General features: G+C 37.1%; 1 protein-coding gene across 1 annotated transcript; it reads right to left on the minus strand.

The window, feature by feature from the left end:
- Positions 1 to 11,664: 11,664 nt before the first annotated feature.
- Positions 11,665 to 18,417, minus strand: NDUFA4 (NDUFA4 mitochondrial complex associated). The gene is made up of 4 exons (XM_008518945.2): positions 17,753 to 18,417; positions 16,547 to 16,635; positions 15,779 to 15,839; positions 11,665 to 11,952 (listed from the first exon to the last, which is right to left on the minus strand). The coding sequence occupies exons 1-4, from the start codon at positions 17,792 to 17,794 to the stop codon at positions 11,896 to 11,898; spliced, it is 249 nt and encodes an 82-aa protein (XP_008517167.1). The 5' UTR covers positions 17,795 to 18,417; the 3' UTR covers positions 11,665 to 11,895.
- Positions 18,418 to 19,210: the final 793 nt, after the last annotated feature.

The raw sequence follows: 19,210 nt of genomic DNA on the forward strand, positions 1-19,210 counted from the left end.
AGTCATACTATCACAGAAAATGTCTATAAATAAAAAACCTCTGCGATCGCATTATGTTCTATATATTCAGTTGATGAATACTTGAAGGCCTATTAAGTGCAGACTCTGTCAGGCCCTAGAGATTCAATGATGAGCAAAACAGACATAGACCCTGTTCTCATGAATACACGGAAAACCTCAGTGCTGCACTGAAGATGTACGAAATGAGGAAGTCGATTTACACATAAAGTTTTTGTAGCCATCATAAATATTAAATCCATGGCCATGTGTTACGAGAGGTCCAAGGGGGGAAACAATTGCAGATTGGCTGGAAGTCATACTCTGGATTTCTTTTTTAATCCTCTTTTCTGTTCTTTTTTTTTAATTAAGATTTTATTTTCTTTAGAGCAGCTTTATGTTCACAGCAAAATTAAGGGGAAGGTTCCGAGATTTCCCATTTATCCCCTGCGCCCATACATGCCTAATCTCCCCTACTATCAACATCCCCCACCAGAGCAGTACATTTGTTACAATTGATAAACCTACATTGACACATCACAATCAGACAGAGTCCATACTTTATGTTATGGTTCACTTGGTGTTGTTCATTCTATGGGTTTGGACAAATGTATAATGACATGTATCCATCTTTATGGTATCATACAGAGTATTTTCTGTGTCCAAATTATTCATCTCTTCTCCACCCTGACAACCTAAACCTCTGGCAACCACCGAACTTTTTACTTGTTCCATACTTTTTCCTTTTCCAGAATATCATATAGTTGGAATCATACAATATGGAGCCTGTTCAGATTGGTTTCTTTCACTTAATAATGTGTATTTAAGGTTCTTCCATGTCTTTTTATGGTATAATAGTCCATTTCTTTTTTAGCACTGAATAATACTAAATTGTCTGGATATACCAGTTTATTTATTCCATTTACCTACTGAAGGATATCTGAGTTGCTTCAAAGTTTTGGCAATTATGAATAAAGCCACTATAAACATCCATGTGTATTTTTTGTGTGGGCACAAATTTTCAACTCCTTTGCATAAACACCAAGGAGCACGATCGCTGGATCCTATAGTAAGAGTATGTTTCGTTTTGCAAGAAACCTGCCAAATTTTTTACCAAAGTGGCTGAACCATTTTTTTCTGGGCTGTCCATTCTGTTCCATTAATCTATGTGTCTATTCTTTTGACAGTACTACACTGTCTTGATTACTGTATCTTTAGTGAGTCTTGAAGCTGGGTTCTGTCCAATTTTGCTCTTCTCCTTCAATATTGTGTTCGCTATGTTGTCTCTTTTACCTCTCCATATAAACTTTAGAATCACTTTGTCAATATTCACAAAACAACCTACCAAGATTGTGATTGAGATTGCATTGAATGTATAGATCAAGTTTGGAAAAACTGACATCTCAAAAATATCATTTCCTATCCATGAACATAGAATATCACTCCATTTATTTAATTCTTCTTTGATTTCTTTCATCAGAGTTTGTAGTTTTCCTCATATAGATTTTATACATATTTTGTGAGATTTATACATTTCTTATAATATATAGTGTTATAACATTTCTTTTTTTTGAGAGAAGCTAATGTAAATGATATTATGTTTTTAATTTCAAATTCCATTTGTTCATTGGTGGTATACAGGAAAATGATTGACTTTTGTATATTAACTTTGCATCCTGCAACTTTGCTATAGTCACTTATTAGTTCCAGACTTTTTTGGTTGATTCTTTCAACCAAAAACTTTTCTACATAAAAGATTTCAACTTCTTCTACATAGATGATCAGGTCATCTGTGGACAAAGACAATTTTATTTCTTCCTTCCCAGTCTATATATCTTTCTTTCCTTTCCTTTCTCTTGTCTTATTACTTTAGCTCAGATTTCCAGTATGATGCTGAAAAGGAATGGTGAGAGAGACCACCCTTGCCTTGTTCCGGATCTTAGCAGGAAAGCTTTGATTTTCTCACCATTAATTATGATGTTAGCTGGTTTTTTGCAGATGTACTTTATTAAGTTGAGGAAGTTCCCTTCTATCCCCAGTTTACTTAGAGTTTTTATCAAAAATGGGGTTTTGTCAAATAGTTTTTCTGCCTCTATTGATATAATCATGTGATTTTTCTTTTTTAGCCTGTTGATGTGGTGGATTACATTAATTGATTTTCAAATGTTGATCCATCCTTGCATACTTGAGATAAATCTTACTTGGTCATAGAGTATAATGTTTTTATACAATGTTGGATTGCTTTTGGTAACATTTTGTTGAAGATTTTTGCTGCTATGTTCATGAGAGATATTGGTCTATAGTTTTGTTTTCTTGTAATGTCTTTGTCTGGTTTTTGGTATTTAGGTGATGCTGGACTCATAGAATGAGTCAGGACGTATTCCCAAGGCTTCTATCCTCTGAAAGTGGTTATAGAAAATTGGTATAATTTCTTCCCTAGATGTTGGTAGAATCCACCGGTGAACCCATCTGGGCCTGAGGCTTTCTGTTTTGGATGGTTATTCATTATTGACTCAATTTCTTTTATAGATATAAGCCTATTAAGATTGTCTATTTTTCTTGTATGAGTTTTGGCAAATTGTGTTGTTTGAGGAATTGGTCTATCTCTTCTAGATTATCAAATTTGTGGGTTGTTCATAGTATTCCTTTATCATCCTTTTAATGTTCATGGGATCTGTAGTACTGTCCCCTCTTTCATTCCTGATATTAGTAATTTGTATCCTCTCTTTTTTTTTTCAGTTATCTTGGCTAGAGGCTTATCAATTTTATCGATCTTTTCAAAGAACAAACCTTTGGTTTTATTGATTTTCTCTATTGATTTCCTGCTTTCAATTTCATCAATTTCTGCTCTAATTCTTATTACTTCTTTTCTTCTGCTTACTTTGGATTTAATTTACGCTCCTTTTTCTAGTTTCCTAAGGTGGAAACTTAGATTATTGATTTAGATCCTTGTTCTTTTCCAATATGTGCATTCAATGCTATAAATGTCCCTCTAAACACTGCTTTCATGGCATCCCAAAAATGTTAATACATTGTATTTTCATTTTCATTTAGTTGAAAATATTTTTAAATTTCTCTTGAGCATTCTTATTTGACTCATATGTTATTTAGAAGTATATTGTGTAATTTCCATGTATTCCTGGATTTTCCAGTTATCTTTCTGTTATTGATTACTAGTTGAATTTCATTGTGGTCTGAGTACAGACATTGTGTGATTCCTACTCTTTTAAATTTGTTAAGGTGTGTTTTATGTCCCAAAATGTGGTCCATCTCAGTGAATGTTCCTGTAAGCTTGAAAAATATGTGTATTTTGCTGTTGCTGGAGGAAGTAGTCTGTAGATGTTAATTATATCCAGTTGATTAATGGCATTGTTGGATTCAACTATGTTCTTACCGATTTTCTGCCTGCTGGATCTGTCCATTTCTGACAGAGAGTTGTTGAAGTCTCCAACTATTATAGTGGATTCATCTGTTTCTCCTTGCAGTCCTATCACTTTTGCCTCATGTAGCTTGATGCTCTGCTGTTAGGTGCATACACATTAAAGATTATTATGTCTTCTTGCAGAATTGAGCCCTTTATCATTACGTAATACCCCTCTTTATCCATGATAATCTTCTTTGCTTTGATGTCTACCCAGTCAGAAATTATTATAGTTACTCCTGCTTTCTTTTGACTAGTGTTAGCATGATATATTATCCTCCATCCATTTACTCTTAATCTATATGTGTCTTTATATTTAAAGTGGGTTTCTTGTAGACAACAAGTCTTGTAGACAAAGTGGCTCTTGTTTTTTGACCCACTCTGATAATCTCTGTCTTTTAATTGGTATGTTTAGACCACTGATGTTCAAAGTGGTTATTGATATAGTTGGAATGATGTTACCACATTTGTTACCGTTTTCTATTTGTTACCCTTGTTCTTTGTTCCTGTTTTTGTCTTCCACTCTTTTTCTGCTTTTTGTTGTTCTAACTAGTGTTTTATATGAGTCCATTTTCTCTCCTGTCTTAGCATATTGGTTATACTTCTTTTTTTTATTTGTTTACCTTTTTTTAGTGGTTACTGTCAATTTGCTATGTATATTTAAAGCCAATCCAAATCCACTTTCAAATAATACTATACCACTTCCCACATAGCATTAGTACCTTACAATAGCATAATAATCCAAATTCCTTCCTCTTGTCCCTTGTATCATTGATACCATTCATTTCACTTATGTATAAGCATACATAAGCATATATAATATACAAATACATAAAATATACACATACACATACATAATGAAATACATGGTTGGTATTATTTTGAATAAACTGTTATCTGTTAGATCAATTATGAAGAAAAATAAAAGTTTTTATTGTACCTTCACTTACTCTTTCTTTGACGCTCTTCCTTTCTTTATGCAGATCCAAGTTTCTGATATACATTATTTCCCTTCTCTTAAAGAACTTCTTTTAACATTTCTTGCAAGGTAGGTGTACTGGCAGCAAACTCTCAGAATTTTTGTTTGAGAAATTCTTTATTTCTTCTTCACTTTTGAATGATAATTTTGTGGGTCACAGAATTCTGGGGTGGTGGGCTTTTTTCTCTCAATACTCTAAATATTTCAGTCTGCTCTCTTCTTACTTCCACGGTTTCTGAGGAGATGTTGAATGTAATTCTTACCTTTGTTGCTCTATAGGTAATTGTTTTTTTCTCTAGCTTTTCTCAGATTTTTTTTTCTTTATCTTTGATTTTCTGTAGTTTGAAAATTATATGCCTAGGTGTAGTTTTGGCATTTATCCGCTTGGTGTTCTTGAGCTTCCTGAATCTGTAGTCTAGTTTCTGACTTAATTTTGGCAAATTCTCAGTCATTATTGTTTCAAGTATTTCTTCTGTCCCCTTCTCTCTTTCTTCTCCTTCCTGTATTTCCATTATGTGTATGTTACACCTTTTGTAGTTGTCCCACAATCCCTGGATATTCTATCGGGTTTTTTTCAGTCTTTTTTCGCTTTGCTTTTAGGTTTTCAAGGATTCTATTGATATATCCTCTAGCTCAGAGATTTTTTCCTCAGCCACATCCAGTCTATATAGGGCCCACAAAAGGAATTCTTCATTTCTGTTACAGTGTTTTGATCTCTTGCATTTCTTTTTTGTTCTTTTGGACAGACAGGAACTAAAACCAAGTTGTGTATGACTCCAAACCCCATGCTCTTTTTCCTAAGCTATTCTGACTTTATAATTAAGAAAATTAGTTTCCAGTCAAAAATTTAAAAGAATCTCTTATCAAACAGCAGTAGTTTTCTTATTTGTGTAAAAGTCTAAAACCATGTTGGAGACTTAATTTTGCTCAGATCCTTGGGATGTCATTTGTATCATTGTCCTTGTGAAAAGGAGCCCTCAGGAGTTGTTCAGTATGGTGACCCTGTCCCATTTCCTTTCCCCTCTTTAACTGCTCACTTCTACCTTCCTAAGAAAAAAAAGCAAGAAAAGCAAATACTAGGAAATAGCTTAATGATAGTATGGAATTTTCAATTGGTCATTTTTTGTCTAGTTCCTTATTCTACTATAAAATATAAGAGAATAAATAAAGCTTTTCTTATTTGAGTCCACTCAGTGGTGAGCTGGAGTCAGTTCACATAAGTTCCAAAGAGCTGATTGTTCTGATCCTTTCCCAACCTGTGATCAATAACACCAAGATGGTACTTTGAACACAGCCACAGTGGGTATATTCGTTTTCTATTAGTGCTATAACAAATTACCACGAATTTAGTGGCTTAAAACAACATTAATTTATTATCTTACAGTTATGTAGGTTAGAAGTCTGTCACAGGTCTCATTGGGCTGAATTCTTTTCTGGAAGCCCTAAAAGAATCCTTTTCCAAAGATTTTCCAGATTTCTAGAGGCCTCCCACATTCCTTGGCTCATGGCCCCTTTTTCTCCATTTTATTGTGTGTGTGCGTGTGAGGAAGATCGGCCCTGAGCTAACGTCTATTGCCAATCTTCCACTTTTTGCTTGAGGAAGATGGTCCCTGAGCTAATATTCATGCCAAACTTCCTCTACTTTGTATATGAGGCCCCACCACAGCATAGCTTGATGAGTGGTGTGTAGGTCCACAACCATGATCCGAACCTGCGAACCCCGGGCTGCCGAGGCAGAGCGGCCAAACTTAACCACAGCAACTCTAGGCTGGCCCTCCTTTCTCCATTTTTAAAGCCAGCAACATTGCACTTCTTTGATCGTTGTTTTGTAGTCATACCTCCCTCTGACTTTCTTTTTCCAGCCTCTCTCTTCCACAATTAAGTACTCTTCTGATTACTCTGGTCCTGGACAATCCAGGATAATCTCCCTATTTTAAAGTCAGTTAATTAATAACATTAATTTCATCTGCAACCTTACTTCTCCTTTACCATGTAACCTAATACATTCTCAGGTTCCAGGCAATGGGAAGTGGACTACTTTGGGGAAAGGCATTAATCTGCCAATCACAGAAATTGGCAAATGCTACAAATCAGGATTCTGCCCACCCATCCCACCCTCAAGAGCTGGTTGCTAAACATTTACCAGCACACCACTGCTACAAGCAATCATGAGGGAACATCAGACAAACCCCTTATAAGAATTATAGGATTAAGGCAATTTGACAGGATTCTTCTAACAAAGTTGCTTTGTAACTTAAGATGTTTAAATATACTACATAACAGGGAATAATAAATTACTCTTTGACCAATTTAAAACAAATCAAGTTTCCAAAGTATCTTCACTTAGGACGATTTAAATGGAGTTTGAAAATCTTGTGTAGCATTGACTCCTCTTTCTGGTTAGGAACAGACAGAAAAAGGTTATTATAGAGTATATAAGCTGTTACCTTTTAAGATTAAAAAACAACTGCAGGGGAAGAGACCTGAGATAAATTTTTCAAGATGCTTTTTGTCATTCATATAGCATCAAAGGATTCTTTCAATATCAAGCATGGATTAAGTCAGTATCATTTTCAACCTAGGAGAGATGACCTGCATATCAAGATTTTAATTCACTGAGTCATAATGCAAATTAGAGAGGGTGGAACATTATTATGGCATGCTATGTGGGCAGGCATTGCTTTAGCAAACCTAAGGAGAAACATAAATCACACCACTTCTTAGTCTTATAGTTCTCGTGTAAAAGGTGGTCACCTCGTCCACATGTTGAAATCGATAATATTTGCAATAAGGGATCATTTGATCAGATTGTTGGTAGTTGGACAAGCTTCTACTAAATAGTCCTTTTCTTTCCTTTCTTTTATATAATGTGGCTTTTAGGAGTTTCCCATTAAAGTTTCCAACAGAAGGAGAGGAGGAAATGAATTCTAGGGTTTATAATTATAATAACAAATATTTAAATAATGCTTCTTCCACCAGGGGAAATTCTAAGCCTCTTACATACATAATGCTATTTAATTGTAATGACAACCCTATAAGACAGGTCTAGGGGCTTCAAGGAATGAACTCTGAAGGCAAACAGCTTGGATTCAAATCCTGGTTCCACCACTTCCTAGTTGTTATACTTTGGGCATATTTTTATGCTTTGGGTTCCTCATTCATCTAAAAGAAGGGGGAGTAGTAATAAGTCTGCTTTATAATGTTGTAATTAGTAATAAATGAGGTAATACATGCAAAGAGCTTAGTGTGGTGCCTGGCTCAATAATGTTATCTATTATTGGTATTAGTTTCATTCTGACATGAGATGCTTTCTTATAACCCTTTCTCTTGCCTTTTTTCTTTCTACATAACCAAGAAAAGTGGAGATTTTCCCCAAAGATGAATTCTACCAACCACCCTAGAGGAATGGGACCAACTGCTATCATAGGAAATATTGAAGTGTTGTAAATATATATATTTTTTTTATTTCATTTAAAACTTAAATTTCAAATTAACATATAAGGTCAAAAGCAATTGTTAAAATAACAATGTTCCTAAATGCCATATTTGGGCATTTTTGAGAAAGTGGTTACAGAATAGCATTCTAACATATTCTCTACACCTCTAAAAGAAAGCCTTGGACGTGTAAAAATGTTTTCTGTAATTATTTTAACTGTGCTGAGCATGCATTGCTTTTACAATTGGAAAGAAAAGAAAAAATGGGAAGAAAGAAAATGGATAGTTTGGAGCAATGAGGACTATGGTATTGTGGACTTTAAGGTCTTTTTTTTTTTTTTTTAAATAAAAGGAGGACCTATATGGTTTTATTTGTGCCTGTATCTATTTGCTTTTCTTCATTCAGATTCATCTTGATTGAAATGTGGAATTAAAAAATAGCTTTCAAATTCCAGGAAAGGAGATGTTTTAGTACAAACATAATGCTCTAGTTGGAAATAAAAAAGACCTATTACAAAATTACCAACTGGGGGTGGTGGCGAGGGAGCATAATTCAGAATCATTTTGCAAAAGGCATTCCACCATCTCCAATTCTGATTCTCTGCCTCCATCAAGAGTCATTTGTAACCACTTAAGACTAGATACTCTGCTCTAGACACTTGATGAACTGGCCTTTTATTTATCTACTTAACAAATATTTATTGAACACCAACTATGTGCTAGGTACCATTCTAGGTGTTGAGGATACATCAACAAACAAAATGGACAAAATGGACAAACGGACAAAAGGTCATGGAGCTTACATTTTAGTGGGGGAAGATATTTCAAACAAAATATAACAGTAAATACTGAGGAGAGAAACAAAGAGAAGGGAAATAAAAAGTGATGAGGGTGAAGTAGGGTGGGAAATTTTGGACAAGGAAGTCCTCATTGAAAAGGTGACACTGGGGCAAAGTCTAGAAAAAAGTGAGAGAAGCCTTTCCAACATTTAGGGAAGAGAATTCCAAGCCAGGGAAGGGCAGAAATGTGCTTCTGTTTGTGGAAGATCAAGTAAATCCACGACAGAGGTGTGTGAGCAAAATGGAGAATAGCAGAAAGCAGAGTCAGAAAGTTTTTTTAAAAGTATCTAGCTTTCATTGAGTAAAATGGGAAAATCTTGGTGGGTTTTGAGCAAAGGAAGGTCATATTCTGACTTACATATTAAAGATCACTTTGGCTGCTGTGTTGTAAACAGACTGTAGACAGGGAGAACAGCTGAGAGGTTATTTTAATAATCCAGGTTAGATGATGATGGCTGAGGACCAAGGTGATAGTGGAAGAATTGTGTTGAAAACAGTGAGATTCTGGGTATATTTTGAAGGTGAGCAAACATGATTCATTGATACATTGGATATGGGGGTGTTAAAAGTTAATGAAGACTCCAAGGATTTTGGCCTCAACTACTACAAGGAGTATGTTCCTATAAATTGATATCATTGAAGGCAGTGGGATTGAGATTGTGGATATAGAAATTGAGATGTTCACAAGTTCAGAATTGGACATGTTAGATTTAAGAGACCTATTATACATCCACGTGGAGAGGTCAAGCGAACAGAAATGCATATAATCATATATAATGTGTGTATACATACATATACATATGGAAAAACACCCAGTCTGAAAGATTACCTTGAACATCCCAAGCATGGTATGTGAAGCATGAGACTGGATGAAAAGATTGCAGATACTGAAAAGGTTCAGTGTTTTTCCCTTTGGGGCACTGCAATGCTAAAAGGTCACGAAGATGAAAGTGCACCACCAACAGACTGAGTAGAAAAGCCAATGATGCAAAAGAATAAGAAAGACAGTATGGTGTTCTAGAGACTAAGGGATGACAATGTTTCAAGAGGAGCTCTGTCAACTGTTACTGTTAGGTCAAAGTGAGTACTGATGACTGACTTCTGAATTTAGAAATGTGGAGGTCATTGATGACCTTAACAAGAGCATTTTTAGTGGAGTGGTAAGGGTAAGACCTGATCAGCGTGGGTTAACAAACTTGAAAGAAGTGAAGTTCAGTATAATTTTTGCTTGGCTCTTACGGGAAGCATTTGTAAATTCTGAAAACTGCAACTTTTCAAAAATACATAAATCCTAACCCCAGATATCTGTATTTAAATACAGCTTTGCCTGGTGACCTCATTAAGATGGAGAAGTGACAAAGCAGTCTGTTGTAAAATTAAGCACAGTAAAAGCACAATTCTAAACAAATTCACTTGAAAGAAAAAAAAAAGCCTATCTTTCCTGGCAGCATTGACATCTGATGCATTCCTAATGGACAATCTACTTCTATTGCCATTGTAGCTCCTGAATAGTAGTAATAGCACGTAGTTTCTTCAAAATATACTATATTTCATGCCAAACTTAACATTCATTCTTATATAGGAAAGTCCTGAAGATGCTAAAGTTTAAGAATCCTTAAGGATCCATGATTGTCTTCAATACTAGAAAATGCTGTTACTTCTTTCTTAATATAGCATTTATTTGGAACTGCTTAGTAAAATGTTCTTCAAAATAAATGTTTTCCAATAACTTAGCTATCTATAACTAAGGCCACCATGTTTCTTTACACAACTTTAAACTTTGAGGTGATTTGTACCCAAGTGTCTAGAGCAGTTGTCAAGAGGGGTGGGAATGGGGCAATTTTGCCCACCAGTGGACATCTGGCAATGTCTGCAGGCATTTTTTGTCCGGAGGCAACCTGGGGAGGTGTAGAGTGCTACCAACTTCCAGTGGTAGAGGACAGGGTCACTCTTAAATATGGTAAAATGCACAGGACAGGCTGCTACAAGTTATCTGACTTGGAAAGTCAACAGCGGTAAGGTTGAAAAACCCCACTCTAGAGACTGAAATTACACAAGAAACTCAGGAGCTTAAAGTATAAGGTGTCAAGGAACTGAAATGCACTCTACACTCTAGATCCAAGACCACCTGGGTTCAAATATCTACCTTTGACCAACAGAATGTAGTTCAGTAATTTAACTAATCCAAGTCTTAACTTCCTCAACTGTTTAAAAAAATTTTTTTTAAGTATTTGAGATAATCCATGTTGAATTACATCAATTAGTTCCTGACATGTAAAATGTGCTCTACCGTATAAACAAAGTATTTCAATTATTTATACATTAATCCAAAACGTCTCAAATTCCTCAAATGTTTCTATGACATGATGACTTAGCTGCTCACACCTGTGTGAAAACTTATAAAAGATACAATTAATTCTTGATTAGCCACCACTGAAATGTTCTGTTCAATCACCATTTAAGACTCTGCTAAAAGGCCTGAGCCATGTAACACCAACATACACATTAATATTTTCTCCAATTGAATTCCAATTCCATAGTCCATCTCTCACACTTTCCCCACTTAAAATTGCTACTAATGTACTTCCCAGCCTTTGAAAACCTGCCAAGGCTCAGCAGTTCTCAAGATCTCTTCTTGGCTCCTAGCTCCATGGTTAGCAGTAACAGACTCAGATCCAACTACAATTTCCAACAGCAAAACCACAGTGACTGATAACCTTGAAAATCTTCAGCAAAGAGAATGCCACGGTAAAAACTACTGTTAACAACTGCACACACTGACATCAGCCAGTAACAGAAATCCAGAGGTTTCCATTTTGCCAATGCCAGAGGCTTGAATATTCTTCCTGACCCGCCTTTGTATAATTTCCAGGTCTAGTTGTTAAATATGCTCCAGTGAAGTTACCAATGGCCTACACAGAAAATGAAAATGTTTTATTGAGCAGCTTAAAGTCTTATTTTCAATTTATATAAACATATAGAAATTCAAGAAATTCCTTAAATTCTAATCATTTATTTCTTATAAAGTTCAGAGCAGATTTTCAGCATTAAATAGTCAGACATATCAAGTTTCAGATATTTATTAATCAGTGTAAACCCCAACATAACACACCAACATGATTTCGTGCATTTAGAGGGGGAATATTTCCTGGTTAAGTGGAAAATTGTGCGGATGGCTTCTGGAAGACCTTCATTCTAAGCAGCTTGATAGTGAAACATTTCATTTAGAAGTCTGGACCTTCTTTCTTCAGTTTGCTGTAATCTACATTCACCGAGAAGAACTTGGAAAAGAAAAAAGATATTTTAGATAACTTATCAAATACACAGAGATGGTACAGAAGTTTTAGAATTATTTATATTCAGTTTTCTATATAAAAACTACAGACCTGAATTTTTTATTAAGAATACTTAAAAGTGATTCAAGAAAGACAATAAAATTCCACCCTCTAAAAATGGTTTTGGCAAAGTAAAAATATTCAATCCACCTCAGAAGAGTAGTGTTAGTATAATCTGTTAGTCAGAATCTATTAAAATTTCTTCTATTTCAAAGTAAATAATTAAGAATTCCTTCTGATACATACTTCCAGTTCTTATGCTTTTACTTCCATCTTTACTAAGTACACAAATGAATCTCCAACAGAATAGAGGAAAACCAAGAATCATCATCGCTACTTGGTTAGCACAGTGCTATAATCTAGATAGGACAGATTCACAGCAACCAAGGTAGGCTAGTAGATACAGTAACGCTTTGTTGTGGGGTTTACATAACTTTTTAAACACAAACTGGCTTGCCTTGACGGCTCTTCTCTTTTCTCTGTGTCTCTCACTTAGAAGTTTCCTTAATTTCCTAACCCAGATTGCATCAATATTAAACTGACACCTGACCACTCTAGTACAAACGCTTTTAAATAATACTGTATATTTGAAAATTTGTAATTCCCAAAACTTTCTTCTATTCAACTAAAATTATAGAAATAAATCTTACTATTTTACTATGATTGCCTTAAAAAAAACTGCTTCTAACTCTCAAAAACTTTTTTTTTAATAATTTATATTTGAAACCGCTCCAGTTTCTACTCAGGAAACATTAGGATTTGTACATAAGTCCAAATAAGGCTATAATCTTAAGTTTACTCATTCTCATGCCAAAGAACACTGAAGAGGTTGTGCTAGAATTACTTTAAGACTACGCTATTTAACTCCAAAAGAATCCAAACTGCAGAATCATCAACATTTTCTTCACAGAGTTTTAAAGCAAAAACCTCATAAATATGTATCCATTATTTCTTCAAACGCTTTTTAAAATTTCTCCAAACATACCCTAACTTTTTTATCTCTAACTAAAGTGAGAAAAATTCTTACTTTACTTGACTTGTAAAAAAAGAAAAATTCCCCAGTTGTAAAGCTTATCCTTGAGGTACAGACAGACTTTCATAGACAGAGAAGTAAGAATAAGCCATAAAGCAGTATCCTTTGTTCTGACAGTGTTCTTACGAAGCAACTGAACCTAAACAACGAGACTTAAAAAAGAAACTAACTGTGCTCTCTCTAACATGTTAACAAAATGCTAGAGGGAATATTTATAAAAGGAACTGCAGGTTATACATTAAGAAGAAAATAAACACTTGTTGGGCTCTTCTAATAGATGCCAGGCACTGTGGGCAGAAAGCTTTATGTTTATCTTATTTAATTATCACAATTAACTAATTTTTACTCAGTAAGATACTCAGTAAGAAAATTCTTACTCTTAATGACTCATTCTTATTTTCTAAAAGAGGCAACTGAAGATCAAGTTATATGATTTGCCAAACACTGATTAAGCAGCAGGATCAAGCCGTTATACCCATGCAGAGTGGAAAGGTCATGGTATCTTTGCCTGTTTTCTCAAAACTAAGCAAGCTTCTGAGGCATTTACTTCTACTCCGTTCCACAGGCCAGTATCAAAATTCTCTATTTACGTAATTTTCAACTCTGCTTTAGTTTTCAGCTTCCATTCCCCCGTTGTCTTTCTCAATTTAACGGTGGCTACTCGGAAGGTCTGTGGAACAACAGTTTAGCAAGGCGCAACATACTCTGATCTTGGCTTTGGGGCATTTTATTCAGTGGAGAAGTGTTGCTGGGCCTTTGATGCTTAAACTCTATTTTAGTCTCCTCTTTTGTTTGTATTAGTTAGCTTTTGCTAGATTATAAAGGGGCAACAAATAACCCCCAAATCTTAGTGCCTTACCAAAACAAAGGTTTATTTTTCACTCACATTATATACCATTTTATAAGCTGACTGTTGCATGATGTCTTCATCCCAATCCTGGACTGAATGAATAACTCTTAATGTCAATTTTGGTCTCAGGACAGATGGAAAAGAAAAATGGGGAACACACAATGGTTCATAAGTAGCAGAGATCACTTCCCCTCACTTATGATTGGCCAGCCAAGTCACATGGCCAAACCTGATGTCAATGGGCCAGAAAAACAAATTCTCATAGGTGAGGGACAGTGAATGATGAGAGAGAATAATCTAGTCTACCTCATTGTTTGGGTTTAGAAGCAGTAGTAGGGCTTCGTTCACTCTAAGCTCACAAGTTTCTGGACTTTTATTTCTCCTTGTAAACTGCCCAATTCTTCTACAAGCTCACCTCTTGGGAAATACAGCCAGTAACAGTCCACTAACATCCTGTTTCCAAAATCTTTTTCTTTTTTTCAGAAAAAGCTTCTTTTTAGAAGCTCTTTAGACACATGATCTACCTTCCAAGTTACAGCAGGTGACTTTATCAAGCCTGGACTCTGAGTAACTATGACACTGATATTATACACTTGGGTAAATTGTATGGTATGTGAATTATACCTTAATAAAGTTGCCTTGGTTTTTTTTTGTTTTTATTTATTTATTTTTTTTTTGACACTGCTATGCTTTGTCTTTGTATGCAAAATTTTTACACATAAGGAAGTTAACGTTTGGGGAATCAACAAATGGCTTCAGATTTGCGACAACATGGAAGGACCTTGAGAGCATTAAGCTAAGAGATAAGTCATACAGAAAGACAAATATCAAATATCACTTACATGTGGAATCTAAAAACAGCTGAATTTGTAAAAACAGAAAGTAGAATGGTTGTTGGGGGGATATTGGGGAGATGATGTTTAAGGGTACAAACTTACAACTAATAAACAAGTAAGTTCTGGAGATCTAATGTACAATACAATCATTAGTCAACAACACTGTATTGTAAACTTCAAAGTTGCTTAGAGACTAGATGTTAACTGTTCTCAACATAGAAAGAATAATTATGTGACGTTACAAAGGTGTTAGCTAACACCAGTGCGGTAGTCATACTGCAACGTATCAAACCAACAGGCTGTATAACTCAAACACACATGATGTTCTATGTCAATTATATCTCAATAAAATAGTCTCAGTCCACAAAATCATTCTTTGGAAGAGTAGTTCCGCAAAGCACTCTTCAAAAAAGATGTTATAAAGTTTATCTAGAAGGTTCATGGTAAAATGTAAGTTTCAGCTGACTTTCACTTCTTCCTACTAACACTCATCTGAAATATTTCAACCATACCAACAAGGAAAAATAGTCAACCCAACCATCCACTAGATTAGGGCCACTCAAAGTCTGGTCCATGGACCAGCAGCTTCAGCAGCATCTGAAACCCTATTAGAAATGCAAATTCTCAGTCTCCACAACAGACCATCTGAGTCAGAATCTCTGGGTGTGGAGCTGAAGACTCTGTGTGTAACAACCTCTCCAGTTGATGCCGATGCACACTGAAGTTTGTGAACCTCTGCACTAGAATATCTAAGATCCAGGAAGACAGTAAACAATAGCTATACTATCCCCTCCTTTTTTTCTTAGTCAAATCAGCAGAATTGAGACATTATCTTAATTTCATATCCAGAGTCTAAAGTCTGTGAATAAAATCCCTAGAAAAAAATATTTATTACAAAGCTATGCCATTTTAATTTACCAGAACAATCCAGCAGCTCCTCAAAAGTCATCATGATGGAATTTTACTTGTACATCCAATTTCAAAAAACACTACTCAATGGCAAAACTTATTAAAAGATACTTTCAGCAATTCTGAAACAATTTTGTAGCTTACCTTGTATTGATCATTGGGACCCAGTTTGTTCCAGGGTTCTGGGTTATTCTTTCTGTCCCAACTAAAAGGAACAATACGTTGTACTTGTTATAGTAATAAAACACTATTTAAAATAGTTTTGTACTTCTTAAGAAGCTAATATCTTGAACAGACCAATCTCATTTTCTATAGGTGAAGGACAGTGGTGTTTTCATTTTGGAGCTGAAACAAAGATAGGCCCTCCAGCAAGCAATCCCATGTAATCAACTAGAAAAAAGGTAGACGACACAGCCTTGGGGTCAGCTGTCCTCATCCCTATCCCTGTCATAGGCAAGCTTACACTTGGCTTTTACTATATTTTCTATTTCATCAATGAAGTGAAAAACAGAAAAGCGCTCAGAATAACCATGAATCAATCTTTTCATTGTCTGTTGTTTTCCAACTTCAAAAAGAAACATTCTTTATTGTGGAAGAGCAGGCCACAAACATTTACACTTACCAGCAACCCGGATTAAGTATTTTATAAAAACAGTTATTATCTCACAATGTTACAAGATAGGTATTAGCAGTTCTACTCTACCAGTGAGAAAATGGGACTCAGAGAAATTTAGATAATCTCATGAACCAGGAAAAGTAAATGACAACAGCAGAACTGGGATCTGAACTTACTGTATGACTACAAAACTCAGGTTCTTTCTACTAGTACTTGATGCTGCCTCCCTAGAAAGACTGTGGCTCCTAAACCAGCTTGATAAACCATCAAAGTTCTAAACATTTTAAAGGACTCACCTGACATCTGGATTGAACATCGCCAGGCGCAAGACATAGAGCGCTGCTCCAGTACCTCCCGCTCCAATAAAGATAAAGAGAGGGATCAACTAGAAGCAAACACAAAATTGACAAGAATTAATCACCATCTTCAAACACCTAGACGTCGACAACAGAAAGGCTACCGTGGCTTCTACACATTGATTCTCGAGTCTCAAACTGCTATTTTTCAATCTTGTCTAAATATTTGAATAAAGGTGGATCTTACATTCAGTAAGATTTCTTTTTACTGTCTTCAAAAGAAAGAAACGGAATTTCCAAAGAATGTGAAGATGATTCTGTTTTAATGTAGAAAAAAATTATATTCAAATTTAAAAATTTCCAAGAAAATATATCAAGTCTTCTTCATTTCTTTAATATTTATACATCAGTCTCAGTAAATTTCCCAGCTTCCTTTACGTCCAGGCTTGAAAAACAAGCTTTTGGCAAATTACTTAAACTTGTCTCGATATAAGCCTAAAGAAAAACAAATTCTGTGAAGTAAAAAGCCTGAATGAGCAAACAGAAACACTCCCATTACAAATATCGGTTTGGGGCATCATCTCTGAAAACATACTGCTGCCAACGCTTAATGTGTAGTTAGGCAACTGGGTTTAGGATAAAGATTAAAGACTGCGTAATGGAGTTTTAAGGCCACAGCACGCTGTTGTGCTAGGGGAAAATGAGAGGTACAAAAGATTTTAACTGCGATTAAACTCTGCGCCACCAAACTCCCCAAAAATGTCAAGACAAGAGGATTCCAAGATCAGAGACCCTCACTGTCACAAGGCCTGGTGGTGCAATGCGGTGAGTATAACATGCTTAACACACAGCAACAACAGACAGAACACCTGACCTTTGCCGGTCTCTAATCCACACAGCGCACAACTATCCTTCTAGGTGCCACCAACCTGAGAGGGTGCGGCCACCACATTGCTCCAACCTTCACCAGTTTATTTTCCTCGAAGGAATCCCTCACCTCCCGCCCGCCTGCATTGGAACGATGCATGGCTTAGAAGGTCAGAGCTCAATGGCCTGAGACAACGAGGAGGACAGCACAAAGTGCGGCAAGGCCCACCCCGAGGAACGGTAAGTGGCTGTGAAGAAGCAAGCTCCCAGGGGGCGGAAGCAGCCTCCACCAACACAAGATGGACAGGTGAGGACACTGGGAAAGGGGTCACGACTTACGCTCGGATGTTTCTTGGCCTGACCGAGGATGTGGCGGAGCATGGCTGCGGCAGAGGCCTCAAATCCGGGAGGTCAGAAAAACAAAACGGCAAAGCTCGGGACTCAGTAGTCACTGCACCGAGGCTGAGCGGACGTTCAAAGTCACTCAGGACCTCCTACCTGAAGGACCCCTGGCTCGGAGGGCAGCTTGCGGCAGGAGGGCCCGGATGCTGCTGTCCGTAATAGTGCCTGCTTTGATCCAGTGCCTCACGCGTCCTCTGTAACCTGGCCAGACCTTCAGCGTTCCACTCCAAAACGAAACATTCTCATTCCTGTGCTATGTATATTTCTGACGGGTAAATTGGTGCGTCGAAACCAGAACACTTCGATTGACTAGACAGGCACTTTCTTGGGAAGCCACGCGTCGAGAAATGGGGCCCGCGGGAAGACGGACAGGCCGGGCGCTCCGCGGTCGGGGTCCTCTTGCTAGGCTCCAGCGAGCCGGTGCCGCGCGCTGAGGCGCTGGGGGCGCGCGTGCCGGGCGCGCGCCGGCCGTCCCGGAGCGCCGCCAAGGGAGCAGCGCGGCGCCTGTGGCTGCTGCGCGCCGGGCGCCGGGAGGGCGGGTCGAGTCTCTCGCCTCTAAGGTCAGCGCCTGCGGTTTAAGAAGATGCAGCTGCTTCCTGTCTGAGACTGTCGCTTACGAGCAGAAGTTAAAAACTAGTAAATGACTTAAAGATGGCAGTAGTCCTGTCAATGTGATCTTTAAACCCTCAGGTCTTGGCCCGCAATTGAATTCAGATCCTCCAGGACCTTTTTGACATTGCCACTGTCCCCCCTCCCTGGGCCCGAAATTGCATTCTTAACATGTATTTTCAATGGCATGTCGCTACACATAATCTGTTCCAGTATCCTAATACAATTTTCATCCATCTATTGGGGTTTTTTAAACCCGAAAGTCTTCCATGGGACAGGCTTTAGGGGGCATTGGGGACAATCTGAACCCCCTCCAAACTCATACGTAGCTTAAAGCATTACTCAAGAGATCACACAAGTATTTGGGACTGGAAGTGTGGGAAAATACTTTTGCGAGAAGGTAATGTTAGACCTGAAAGGGGAGTAGACGTTAACCAAGTGCAGACGGAGGGAAGATGCAGGAGTATAGAACAGAGGCGATAGGTGTGACGACCTGCAATAACAGACCTTTTGAGGAGCTAAGGGAGGTCTGGTTTGGTTGGAACTTGAAGAAGGAGAGCAAAATGGGGATCAGATCTGCCGGCCGTGACCACACATCATGGGTTTTATGCTGAGAGCATTAGGAAGTTAAGCAAAACAAGATGCTGTGGTTTTAAATGATTGCTTTGTCTAGGAAGGATGAATTAGAGGAGATAAGCATGAAAGGGAAGGGACTGGTTAAGGGGCCACTGCAATACTTAGTCCATGTGAGAGACAGTGGTAGCTCACACTAGTGTAGGGAATGTG

The sequence above is a fragment of the Equus przewalskii genome, chromosome 4 (genome assembly GCF_037783145.1).
Source record: "Equus przewalskii isolate Varuska chromosome 4, EquPr2, whole genome shotgun sequence".
NCBI lineage: Eukaryota > Metazoa > Chordata > Mammalia > Perissodactyla > Equidae > Equus > Equus przewalskii.